The sequence below is a fragment of the Xenopus laevis genome, chromosome 6L, assembly GCF_017654675.1.
Source record: "Xenopus laevis strain J_2021 chromosome 6L, Xenopus_laevis_v10.1, whole genome shotgun sequence".
NCBI lineage: Eukaryota > Metazoa > Chordata > Amphibia > Anura > Pipidae > Xenopus > Xenopus laevis.
In genome coordinates, this window is record NC_054381.1 from 132,197,614 (window position 1) to 132,210,446 (window position 12,833).

Consider the following 12,833-nt stretch of genomic DNA (forward strand, 5'->3'; position numbering starts at 1 on the left):
CTTGGCTGACATTCTGTGTGTTACTCCAACAGCTTACCCAGACAAAACTGTTATGTTGTATTATGAATGAATAAATTGCCTGACTGTTACTAAAGGTTTTCCTTTACTGAGTTTTGTCTTACACGAGGTCAAAAATGGTATTACTAAAAATACCAACACACCAAAGTGTTACAACACAAATCTGTGTGTGTCTTGAACCATAGAAAGTCTATGCAAAGATTTTTTGTGTGTGTTTTAACATGCTATAGGGATTTCTACAAGGTGCTTTCTCCGAAATAAAATTATAATTAAGTCAAACAAAGTGCTTTTAGTGCTTGCTTCAAAGGTAAAATGAATTGAAATAAGGTGGAATTGTGTTTTTTTTTTTCCAATCAATAAAAATCAGCATGTTGCTTCTCTGCTCTCTGGTGGGATTGGCAATTTACAAGATTCCTGATTTCAAAACAGCATATCAATATGCTCCAGGGTATTCCTTTTTCTGTTAAGACATTAAAAAGCAGGGACAGTGGTGCCCATAGTGGAATTTGCCTTCATTTTTTAAAAGGTTTTAAAACTCATTGCACTTACATAAGTCACACTTCTGAGCACATATCAAACAGTCCAGTCTTATAGTGCAGAGCATGGAGGTGAACCTTTGCAATACAAAGAGATGGGTTCTTCCGGCGTCTTCCTCTCCCGTATGTTCCACCTGTACATCCTTTCACTGCTGAGATCAGAAGTGATGAGTTTTGTTAAGGTCAGCTTCTTCAGAGGTCTGTTTTCCATAGCCTGTGGCGCTGATCTATAATTGCATCTTGATTTGATGTGGAGGAACTGTGAAAAAGATTTGCAAATGAAAAAAATCCGAATGTTTACTTTTCCTTTAACTCTTGCAAATATTTTTAGTTTTTATGCAATTTTAACTCTGTTAGGTGTTGTCATCTTCCTAAATTGGCTTACAACACTAGGCCTTCTTAAACATCACAGACCTACATGCTGCAATGCTTTAACTTTTGATTCTTCATAAACGATCAACAAGCTATTTAAAGTGATAATGAGCAAGATTCAGTTCCTCTACATTTCTGTTTTAAAGTCTCCCCAAAGGGCATGCATTGAGGAAATGCTGTCCTACCAGGAAGTATAATTTTACTGGAATCTGTTGTAACTGTTGTCACTGTGTTGTCATCTTCCTAAACTGTCTCACAATGCTAGGACATCTTTAATATCACAGACCTACATGCTATAATGCCTTAACGTTTGATACTTCATATGCTATCAACTATTTAAAGTGATCAAAGCTTCAATTGTTATCAAAGTTCAGACTTTGTTGCGACCCTTTTGCAGGGTCGGATTGCCCAGACCTGTCTTCCTGATCTGCTGGCCCTCCAAAAAAAATCGGCATTCCCTGCATGCCCAGCATTTGGAACCCCGTGGGCACTCACAGCTCCAAGCTATATGTTTTGTTTATTGTGGGAAAACTTTGACCATGCTGTCGTTTTGCTTTATGTCTCCTATTCTACATATATGTTAAACTGAGATTTAGAGCAGTAGTATCAACAAACTTGTGTCAAGGTTACTCATTCTTCAAATCTAATATTTATAATGCTATTTCATTTTAATTATGGAGATGTGAGGATGAGGAAGATTAGCAGAGGCAGGGAAAATCAAAATTCTAATCTATAGGAAAGTGATTAAACATAGCTCAGCACTTTTCGTTTGCAGTTCTTGTGATAACCTCATTTTAATTGTATCAAGGTTCTCTGTAAAACTGCAATTTTTTTTTATCACTTTGCCTTAAGAGCTGCCTCATTCTTTTCTTTGTGAACATAACACAGCAGTGGGCTACTTCAGATACCTTCCCTTCAAACACCTATGTGACCTTTGTAGTGGAGGACAAATTTTTTTCCTTAACCTACTCATCACTGTTGTTTGTTGTGTCTTCCATCAGTAATCATTTCATCATGAGAGGTCAGTGCCAACCATGTTTTGCTCAGTTAGTAAGCCTCTTATGAAGCTGTAAATATGAACTTACCATAAATAAATCCTGTGTTAGGATTCAGTGAATTACATAATTTTAACAATTACATTTACCGTATATACTCGAGTATAAGCCGAGTTTTTCAGCTCCCAAAATATGCTGAAAAACTCAACCTCAGCTTATACTCGGGTCAAGCGCAAAAACGGTCGCCGGCGTCTAAGAATAGTCGCCGGCATCCAAGAATAGTCTCCAAGAATATTCGCCGGCATCCAAAAATGAGACGCCGGCACCTCCAATGGGAGCAGAAACACTCAATTTTTTGATTGAAACTTACCAGAAGCTGCTGCATTTCTCACCCTAGGCTTATACTCGAGTAAATAATCTTTACCAGTTTTTGGAGGTAAAATTAGGTACCTCGGCTTATACTCGGACCGAAATAAAAACAACTTGATTATCCTGCAATCAACAGTGAACATGGGCTGGGATAAGAAGAAAACAGACCTTTTTGATAGTTTACTTCTTACTCCAAAATGCTTTATCACGTATTTCTTCTCCTTTCACTCTCATGCTTCCTAAAACATTTTCCACCACCTCCACCATCAAGTCACAAATCTGTACAAATCTCACCCTCTCTGCTTTCCTCTCCTTCCCTCTCCACACATGAAGTTTAACTCTGTCTAGCTATTCCAAGAAACTCCTCTGTTTCATGCAAACAAAGAACTTTCAAATCCTGTTCTCACTTAGTCTATCTCTCCTTTCTATTGCTGACAGCTGGGGACATTTCCCAAACCCTGGCCCCTACCCCATCCCAGTTATATCACCGCCACAAGCTTCTTCTCTTCACTGCAAATTCCAACAGTACAAAACTCTTATCCCTATACCCGAAAACCTAGTTAATCTTTCCTGTTTCTCTGGAACGCCAGATCTGTTTGCAACAAACTCACAGCTATACACGACCATTTCATTGCAAATTCCTTCAACCTTCTCGCACTTACTGAAACCTGTTTTTCTGCTACTGACACTGCTTCACCTGTTGCCCTGTCCTATGGGGGCCTACACCTTACTCATACTCCAAGGTCTGGAAACAGAGCTGGGGGGGTGGGGTAGGATTGCTTCTCTCTCTCCCCGCTGTACTTTTAAAGTTCTTCTACCTGTTCCTTCCCTATCATTGAGGATCACTGCATTAGGCTCTTTTCTCGTTGTACTTTGCATTGCTGCCGTATATCGACCTCCTGGATCAACCGCACAATTTTTGGACAACTTTGCTGCCTGGCTTCCTTACTTTCTTTCATCTAACACCCCATCCATCTTATTAGGTGACTTTAATATACCCGTTAACAACCCTTCTGTCTCTAAATATCTTTTGCTAGCCCATCCTTTTGCTTATCTTTCTGTTCAGACTCCCCCTCTCACTCCAATGGTAACGCTCTGGATCTCATATTTACCAGACTCTGTTTAACCACCAATTTTACAAACTCACCATTTCCCCTCTCTCATCACAATATGCTCACATTTCTACTCTCACTAACTACCTCCTCAACTCCTGCAATTCCCCTACCGTGACTTGCAAGCTCTTGACGCATCACATCTCTCACTGCTCCCCCACTGTCCAGCATCTTATGTACCTCATCATAAAAAGCAGATTTGTCTGACATGACCTATCCTTCATAAAGCCATGCTGTTTGCTGCTCATAATGCCATTCACTAGGACAACATTTTAAGTGTGATACCTTCAAATAATTTGCCCACTGCAATCCATAGGTAGCATACCAGATGAAAGTGAGTCTGAGAAAATCAGAATATAGAGGTCAGTCTAAAACTGAACTAAGCTCTCTTTGTTCCTCTGGCCCTAGAGCCTTGCTTACATAAATTTTTGATAAAGCTTTAAGAATCATATCCTGAGTCAGCCACTGACTAGAATGAGCTGAGCCAACAGTGCAGCTATGAGGTGAGTCTGAGAACCCTGACTCCTCTATTTTATATGATGAAGAAAAGAACTGATTTAGCTAGCCAGTAGATTTTGCCTATTAGGTGGCACCCCTAAGTCTACTGCCACACAGGGGCTAATCTCACCCTGTGCAATAGTGCATTACGAGAATCTGTCCCAAGGCTGGCATTAGCTTTCTTTTTTTTACCTGCACCTGGATCCATTGCAATTCACTGGTTACAGGTATATATGGCGGATTTTGGTGCCGAAATGTATGAGTATTAGTGATGGTCGAATCTAACGCATTTTGCTTCGCTGAAATGCATTGCTAATTCATGTCCGCATTGGTACATTTGGTGCACACTATTTTGAAGTTCCTGCAGTTATACTGAAATTCTAAAAATAATGCTGCATTATGGGTACAAAAACATTTTGGTTTATTTTGCACCTTCCATTTCCTTACAACTTTAAAATTAATTTTAAAAGTTTACATTTTAATTTGCTTTAGATGTACTTTTAATTTATAGTAGATTTTGTTGTATTTAATACTGGTAGAGATGAATAATGCTGAAAACTTGTATTGACAACACAGAATTACTAAGGGGATTTACTCAAGAATAAGAAATTACTGGCATCTCTTTTCACAAAGTATGACATTTCAATTGCGCAGCCAATAAAATAATTATATGAAGAGGACTGAAATGATTTACTATATGCACCGCTACAGGACCAAGGTTTCCAAGGTGACCTATCAATGGACAACCTTCAGATGTAATACTACATGATTCCTTGCAGATATTGCATATAGAGCATGAGCATATTTATATTTTTAGAAAGTACGGAATTCTTCTCACTATAGTTACAGACTGAGAAATTAGTTGGCTCTCCCAGATAGAAATGTTTCCTTATATGGGCTAAGAATATTAAAAATAAAAACATATTTTATGCTGCTGTTGCAACTGCTCAATAATGTCAAAATCAGTGACATTGGTGAATTTTAGCCACAATCAGTTCTGGTACATAAACTCAGAGAAATGCATCAAAACTCAGAGAAATGGTCATGTGCTAATATATGTCTACTAAATTACTTATGCTGTAAGAAAATGAAACCCTTTGGGCGATGCATCTGGAGCTGAGAGAGGCAATCATCAAATATTTAAGATAAAAATGCAGTAACACATGCTAGCTGTCATGTGTACACTTTCTGGATGTTATGACAAGGTTTTCTAAAACATTCATAGGCAAAGTGTTTAAGTGTTTTTCTGAAAATATTCATTAATTCAAAGAGACATTCAGATCTGGCAACCTGCTCCACAACTGAGATTTCTGGAAGCTGGAGCAACTGCATTCTTGAAAGAATTGGTGAAATATTGAGCAATCATATCTAAATTATACATTGTAAGGAATACATATCTGTATGTTGTCAAATTATGTATTAAATTTAGTACACCGATCAGGCAGTTATACTTTTGATTATGCCGTAAGGCATAAAATACGACACACAACATGGCATGAAAATATTATCACACTCAATTATTCTCCGAGCATTTGTTTTATGTAAATGAGCCGCTGCTAATAAAAATTACATGTAGAATAGTACCATATGAGAATTATTTTTTTATGCAGACCATTATGGAATATGAATTATGTATTTTATTTCATATATCCATAAACACAGGCATACCGTCGGATTAAGCTTCTGACAATGAAAGTGTTATTGATTTTTACAATCATTTTCTTACATTGCAATACTACATTGTTTAATGCTGCTAATTTTATTTTTTTTGCGGTAAGCTTTACTTTTGTTACATTATCAGCAATTATTACTACAAAAGGTGTTTTCCTATCAATCTTAAGTAAAGCACACAAAGACCTTTTTAATACACTTTTGAATCCTCCTGCGAGAACATTTGTTTTACATTTACAAGATTTAAATTGATTTGTTATACCTGGGAATGAAAACAATTATGATTACCATAATTAATTATATTTCTTAAGAATGAATATTTAATGTGTCCATTTGATTTGTTTTTTTTTTTTTCGGAATTGAAAAATAAATATAGAATAATATACATAGATAAGACATTAAAATGTTTTTAGCTTCATTGAAATGTTCATTTTTGGAAACTGAAAAATAAATTGTACTTTAGTATAGAATAAATTCAACATTTTCTGTTGTTTTGAGGTTCATTAATATGAATATTAAAATATTACTGTCTAGTCATGGGGAGGCCCATTTATAAAAGGTTGAATTTCGAATTCATGTGATTGTCACATTCGGCACCCTAAATCCAGAACCAGTTCTAGGCTCCCTGGTCTTGACTCTTGCTTCTGCCTTTAACAGCCACCTTTCACCTCGGGAGGAGTCCTCGGCTAATTGTATGCCGTCAGGTCTTATTAAGAGAGGAGGAAAGCTAAATGTTCTGGACGAGCAAAGGGGCACAATCGTCTCACAAAGGATACTGGATGGAAGAACCCCACTAGGAAGGCAGGCCAGACAACACAGCGTGGAACAGGCAGGCTGGGCCAGCAAAAGCGGAGTTAGAATAATTATACAGGCCAGAATCAGGATTGGAGAGCGTAGAATAATCAGACAGGCAAGGGTCAGCTAGGAGAGTTCAGAATAAACAGCCAGGCAAGGGTCAGGATATAGAGTTCAGAATAGTCAGGCAAGGCAAGGGTCATTAACCAGAAGATCAACAGGAATCACTTAGAAATAGCACAGGAACAACCTAAATTGAACCTAACAACTGGCAATTAATTTACATTCAAAGCCCCTTTAAATACTTAGAATTTTGCGCCATTGTGCGATGACGTCATCACACCGGCGTGCAAAACTCAGAAGTGCGCCCCGCGTGCACCATAGGGGAAACTGGCACAGAGGAGGAAGGACGCACACGGCGGACATCCCTGCCAGCCACTAGACCACCAGGGTAAACTATATTCGTTACAGGGATTTTTTAAAAATCGTCCATAAACTCAAAATGCACGTTCTTAAAGGGCCAGAGTATGATAAATCTCGAAAATCAAATTAGTTTGTTTTCTAAAAACTCAAATTGAATAACTCCCTAGTCAAATGTGACAGTTTTGACCATAAAAAAACCTCGAAAATTAGAATTTTCAATTTGACCCTTGATAAATCTGCCCCTTAGTGTTTTTTTTTTCAAAAATGTATTAAAATTTATTGTGGTGCTTTGCTTTGAAGCATGTTTGTGTATTTTCTGTAACCTCCTGTCCCAATTAAAAGTAGCACAGATATATTTTCTGTTTTTAGGAAGACAGCATTCATTACTAGCATGCATTCATCATACTTATGTGCATAGTCCTGTTTAATTTGTTAGTTTGAAGAATTGTCTTTCAAATTGTGTAAATATGCATAACTGACTAAATGTTAATCATGCAGTGAGGAGAGGTGAACTAAATGTCTAATTAAAAAAAATTAGGTTCCACAAAAGATGGGCAGCAGAGGGAAAAAAAAAATCTCATTTTGAATTCACTCATAAAAATGCTGGATAAACACATTACTGTTTGCTCTCCTGAGTTATTAATTTTCCTTCATGTGCCAAGCTAATGCATTAGTTAACCCTGTTCAAAATAGCTTGTCCACTCAAATAATGAATGCAGAAATGGTCAGATAGTCTAATGATATGGAATGCTTTTTCTGAGAGAAAAATAAATTCAAGGGTTGTTTTTTTTGGTGGGGGAGACTTTGTCAGGCCCTTTATAATTTAAGGCTAAACTCTACTTTTTCACCTGAATCAACATTTGGAATTTTCAGAGCTATATGCAAATCAACAGTTACAGAACACAAAGCCATATTTGCCAGATTCAACACATTATCTTATTACTTACTTATTTCCATGAGATGAAACGTTTATTAATTATACAGGTATGGCATCTATTATCCAGAAACCCATTATCCAGAAAGCTCAGATATACGGAAAGGCTGTCTCACATAGATTCCATTTTATTCAAATAATCAATTTTTTTTTTTAATGATTTCCATTTTCTCTGTAATAATAAAACAGTACATTGTACTTGATCCAAACTAAGGTATAATTAATTCTTATTGGAAGCAAAACCATCCTATTTGGTTCATTTAATGTTTATATGATTTTCCAGTAGACTTAGGGGGTTATTTATCAAAGGTCGAATATTAGAGTTTTTTATACCTCGAATGAACTCGCAGCTCGAATGGCATCTTATTTAAGAAAAAACTTGAATGGCAAAAACATGATTCTGTGAGATTGAGGTGCGAAATCTGAAAACTGGAATTAATTTCAGGCAAAACCCTCCGAAAAAAACCTCAAACATCATGGAGGCTATTACCATTTCAAATGGTACAAAGAACCTCTGCCATTGACACCTGCATGGGTTTTACATGGTGTATTTTTGGATTCGAGCAATTTCCAGGGTTTGGGCATAATAAATTTCAAAACATTTGAGTTGGGGAAAAAAAAAAATGAAAATGTGATTTTTGACCAAAAAAATTTTTTCCGACAGATTTAGATTTAAAAGCACCGAATAATTGAAGATGAACTGTAAGATATAGCCCTCCTACAAAAAAAGTTTGATTTTCCTACACAAATTATCAAAGATAAACCCACATTGACAACAGCCAAATGGGGAACTTGGACAAATAATGTTGCATTGTGGGTAAAAAAAAGTTACAAAATACATGCCCATTTTGAACTTTAAGTCCTTATGTCTTCGTTACAGGTGAAATAGAAGATGGTTTGTTCACTTCTCAAGCCTAATAAATCTTATTACTGTATAAAATGTATTTGAATTAAACACTGAAGTGTTTGTCCTAATTAAGAAGTGAATTATAGAATGTAAATGATTTGTCTCTCTATTTCTGTGTGTTTACAGCTTACTTTAATAGCTTTAAAACACCATTTGTCAGCTTCATGTTCTATTGACAATATTATCGATTTATCTGATTTTGGCTTTGTCTTGCCTTTTGTACGTAAAACTCACATAAGCAGTTCAAATGGGAAATGGCTGAATTGATTTTTCTTAACTTGAGCCCAAACGCTAAAGATTTTTGGATAAGCTTTCTCATTACTTAAGGCGAAATCAATAGGGGAGAGCATCTTTTAATGAGAGTCATTTTAGCATGGAACTCAAGAAATGGGGTCCTGTTCATCCCCTGCTTATCAAATTGATCTTTTATAAGATTCTTAACTAAGGTCCATTTGGCTGATATTAGCGGTTTCTCTTTCTATGTAAACTTGCGGCTTCAGAGAGGAGAATGTGAGCCAGCAGACATTTTTATATGGCACCTAGTTCAACACAGAATCCCACTATCTTCGCCAGCTGCTAATATTCTACTTTCTTAATTACCATTTCCATTTGTTCCACTAGTTAAATGATGAATGTTTACATGTAGCAGCATTTTCTTAGCCATATGTCTAAGCTAAGTGTTCACACTGGAAAATCCTTAATTCCGTAAGCACTAATTGTTCAGCTGGGAAGCTAAAATAATTAGCATTGCTATCTGCTCTTTTACAGGAAGTGCATAGTAATTAATAGGTTTGGAGAACCCTATTTGCCTAATCCTTTAATTTAAAAGGCTTACTTTCAGTTACAGGCTCAAGAGCAAACCATTTACCAGCTCCAGGCTGAGAAGTATAACTTGAAATCCGAGCTTAACACAGAGACAGCTGAAGTTGAACATCTGCAGAGTGAGCTTGACATGTTTGAGAAGTTATATGGGCAAGCCAAGCGTCAGGTACTGTACTAAGATATCATTAACTGGCCTATGCTACATAAATTAAGATGATTATGTCTTCACTTAATTAACTGAGATTGACCTGTTGAAGTATAGGTAAGAAAGATAGAGACTACATGATGCACTGCACTAAATTTATTGGATTTCTTGTAGTCCTCCTATTGACTGAATCATTCAACAAAAAGACAAAATTTTCCTTGAGATTTTAGGTTATACCTTATACATTAAATATTGTGCATGCTTTTTCTCCAGAATTCTACATTTCCCCCTTGGTCCAGACTGATCATTCTACTTTAGCTAAATCAATTCGATTGCAATAGACATTCTGACTTGCAGCTTATTTTTAAATAAGAACTTGTTATGCCTTATGCAACAATATACTTGGCTTTGATTTGCTAAAATTTCTTACAGCATTTTTGATCTCCCACGTGCTTCAAGCATTGTATCACATTGTATCACAAGTCCTGTGTGGGTTTGTGATGTAAAAGTTTGAGAGGGTCTGATAGGGTATATCTTCATTTCTATGAATTGTATGCAAACTAGCTGTGATCTTTTTTTTACATATTACTGTTTCAACCATTCTCCTGTAAAGTCTGGCCAAGTTATGTGACAGGTTAACATGATTTTGAGACACTTGGAAATTAACCACAACAAGTAATTCATTAATTGTATTTTTAATTGTTTAAATTAATTGTTTGAAAGTTAATGTTGGACATTTTCTGCATTAGTCACTTTCAGTATCACACAGAGAGACCATTGCAGTCATTCTTTGTAGGCAGGTCACATAGGAAGCAGTAACCACAACCGTAGTATAAAATAACTGCTTGACTGATCACCTTGTAGAAGTTTCTTATTCCAAAAGAAAATGAAAAGGGCATTCTACACGTGATATCATCTGCTTTGTAAAGGAGAATAGCTATAATGCCTTAGTTTCATAGGGTCTTCATGTACTGGTCAATAGTAAGCTTAGGGAGCACTGCAATGTCTGCTCAGTTTGTGACCCCATTCACCAACTCACATTTGCTATAATTTTGAAACACAATCAGTGTAAAAATGTTAAATTAAATCTGCATTTATTTCATTATTGACATTATGTAATAGATTTTTAGGGATATGAAACTGTTACTCTTTTTTTACTTTGACAGGCTGTGACAGAGCAGCAACTAGTGCCCTGTGGAAGGAATGTATTCTGCGTATTGGTTCTGTAATATTTTAGAATGTCCTCTTCCCTAGTTGATAAAAAGGGTGGTATCCCAATGTGCTTGGCTCTTGGTACTGTGCTGAGGGTCTAGGAGCTGCAATAGGCTTCATCTTCTGGATTAAGTAGGGGTGTCATGACCCAGTAAAAGAGTAAATGTGTGTGACAGGCCCCATCTTAATAGGTATAAGTTAGATAGGATTAGTAAACATGGGCAGCTCAGTGCCTTAACCCTTTAAGTGCCAGCAGAATTTCACATTTTGGTTACGCGAAATGCCAGCCGTTTTTGAAACATTTTGTGCTCTTTCACTTTAGGGGCATTTTCTGAGGGGAAACCTATAGTTTACCTAGGAAAACTATACATTGTTTTTTTCGGTAGAAACTGAGCTTTCTAAATCTGCCTGAGTTTTCATGTATTTCCACCTGTGCAAAAAAATTTATAGTGCTAAATACCAAAAAAAAAAGAAAAATTACCATTTTTCATCGTATATCAATTTATACCAGAAAAAATATTTCATTTTACGGATGAAAATCCAACTGATTTGGAAAGCCTTATGTCTCTCGAACGTGCCAATACCAGATATGTATAGTTTTAGGGAGATTTAGGACTTCTGTACCTCAAAAACTCCCGGCAGTATATTGCCGAATTTTGAAAGCACTAAGGCAGAAAACGGCATGCTTTAGATTCCAAGGCAAAAACTCCTGAAACCGTAGGTTTACCCCAGAAAACCATACATTTTTGAAAAGTACACATTCTGCCGATTACAAAATGGGTAACTATGTCTCTCTACTCCCAACTACCAAACATAAAAGCTTGTCTGAACATAGCGATTTTTCAAAAAAAAATTCAAAATTCTGAAAAATCATTTCAAAGGTTTTATTTTGCTGCTCCGCATATCCCAAACTATATTAGGTACCAAGAAAAAGCACCTGAAATATGATTGCCAGGGGTCCACTGAACAGTTTGATACCCATTATGCATAGGTTTACCAAAGTATCTGGCATTTAGAGACACCAATATGAAGTTAGCACATCCAAATTGATCAGGACTTTACTTCAGCTACTGAGAAATCAACACATTGACTGCATTTTTTGTGGGGTAAAAACACAGAAATATATGTTTACCCCCCAAATCCATATATTTTTGGAAAGTACACATTCTACCGAATCTAAAATGGGTACCCATGCCTTTCTGCTCCAAACTACTGAGTCGCAAGGCTTTCCCAAAATTGTCGGTTTTGGTGAAATATCTGAAAATTGCCTCAAACCTTCAACTTCCCAGCACCATATCACCCATGTATCATTATGCACTAAGAAAAAGCACCCTAAATATGATTGCCATGGTTCCTCAGAACATTTTGGTGGCCATTGTTCATAGGTTTACCAAAGTATCTGGCATTTAGAGGCCCCAAAATGAAGTTAGCACATACAAACAGTCCCGTGGGTAACTTCAGCTAATGAAAAATCAACACATTGACTGCATTTTTGTGGGGTAAAAACACAGAAATATATGTTTACCCCCAAAACCCATATATTTTTGGAAAGTACACATTCTACCGAATCTAAAATGGGTACCCATGCCTTTCTGCTCCAAACTACTGAGTCGCAAGGCTTTCCCACAATTGTCGGTTTTGGTGAAATATCTGAAAATTGCCTCAAAGCTTCAACTTCTCAGCACCATATCGCCCATGTATCGTTACGCACCAAGATAAAGCACCCTAAATATGATTGCCAGGGTTCCTCCAAACAGTTTGGTGGCCATTGTTCCTAGGTTTACCAAAGTATCTGGCATTTAGAGGCCCCAAAATGAAGTTAGCGCATACAAACAGTCCCGTGGGTAACTTCAGCTAATGAAAAATCAACACATTGACTGCATTTTTGTGGGGTAAAAACACAAAAATATATGTTTACCCCCAAAACCCATATATTTTTGGAAAGTACACATTCTATCGAATCTAAAATGGGTACCCATGCCTTTCTGCTCCAAACTACTGAGTCGCAAGGCTTTCCCACAATT

General features: G+C 36.7%; 1 protein-coding gene across 4 annotated transcripts in view; it reads left to right on the forward strand.

Annotated features, from left to right (window-relative positions):
- Nucleotides 1-12,833, forward strand: part of LOC108719304 (polyamine-modulated factor 1-binding protein 1) — a 322,584-nt gene that overhangs the window by 53,507 nt on the left and 256,244 nt on the right. For 2 of the 4 annotated variants that reach the window (XM_018268086.2, XM_041566522.1), the window contains exon 3: nucleotides 9,472-9,618. The exons of 1 other annotated variant lie outside the window; for it this stretch is intronic. In XM_018268086.2, the coding sequence (XP_018123575.1) occupies nucleotides 9,472-9,618 (147 nt within the window). The remainder of the gene's footprint in view (nucleotides 1-9,471; nucleotides 9,619-12,833) is intronic. One more of the 4 variants, XM_018268087.2, reaches the window with a different exon arrangement.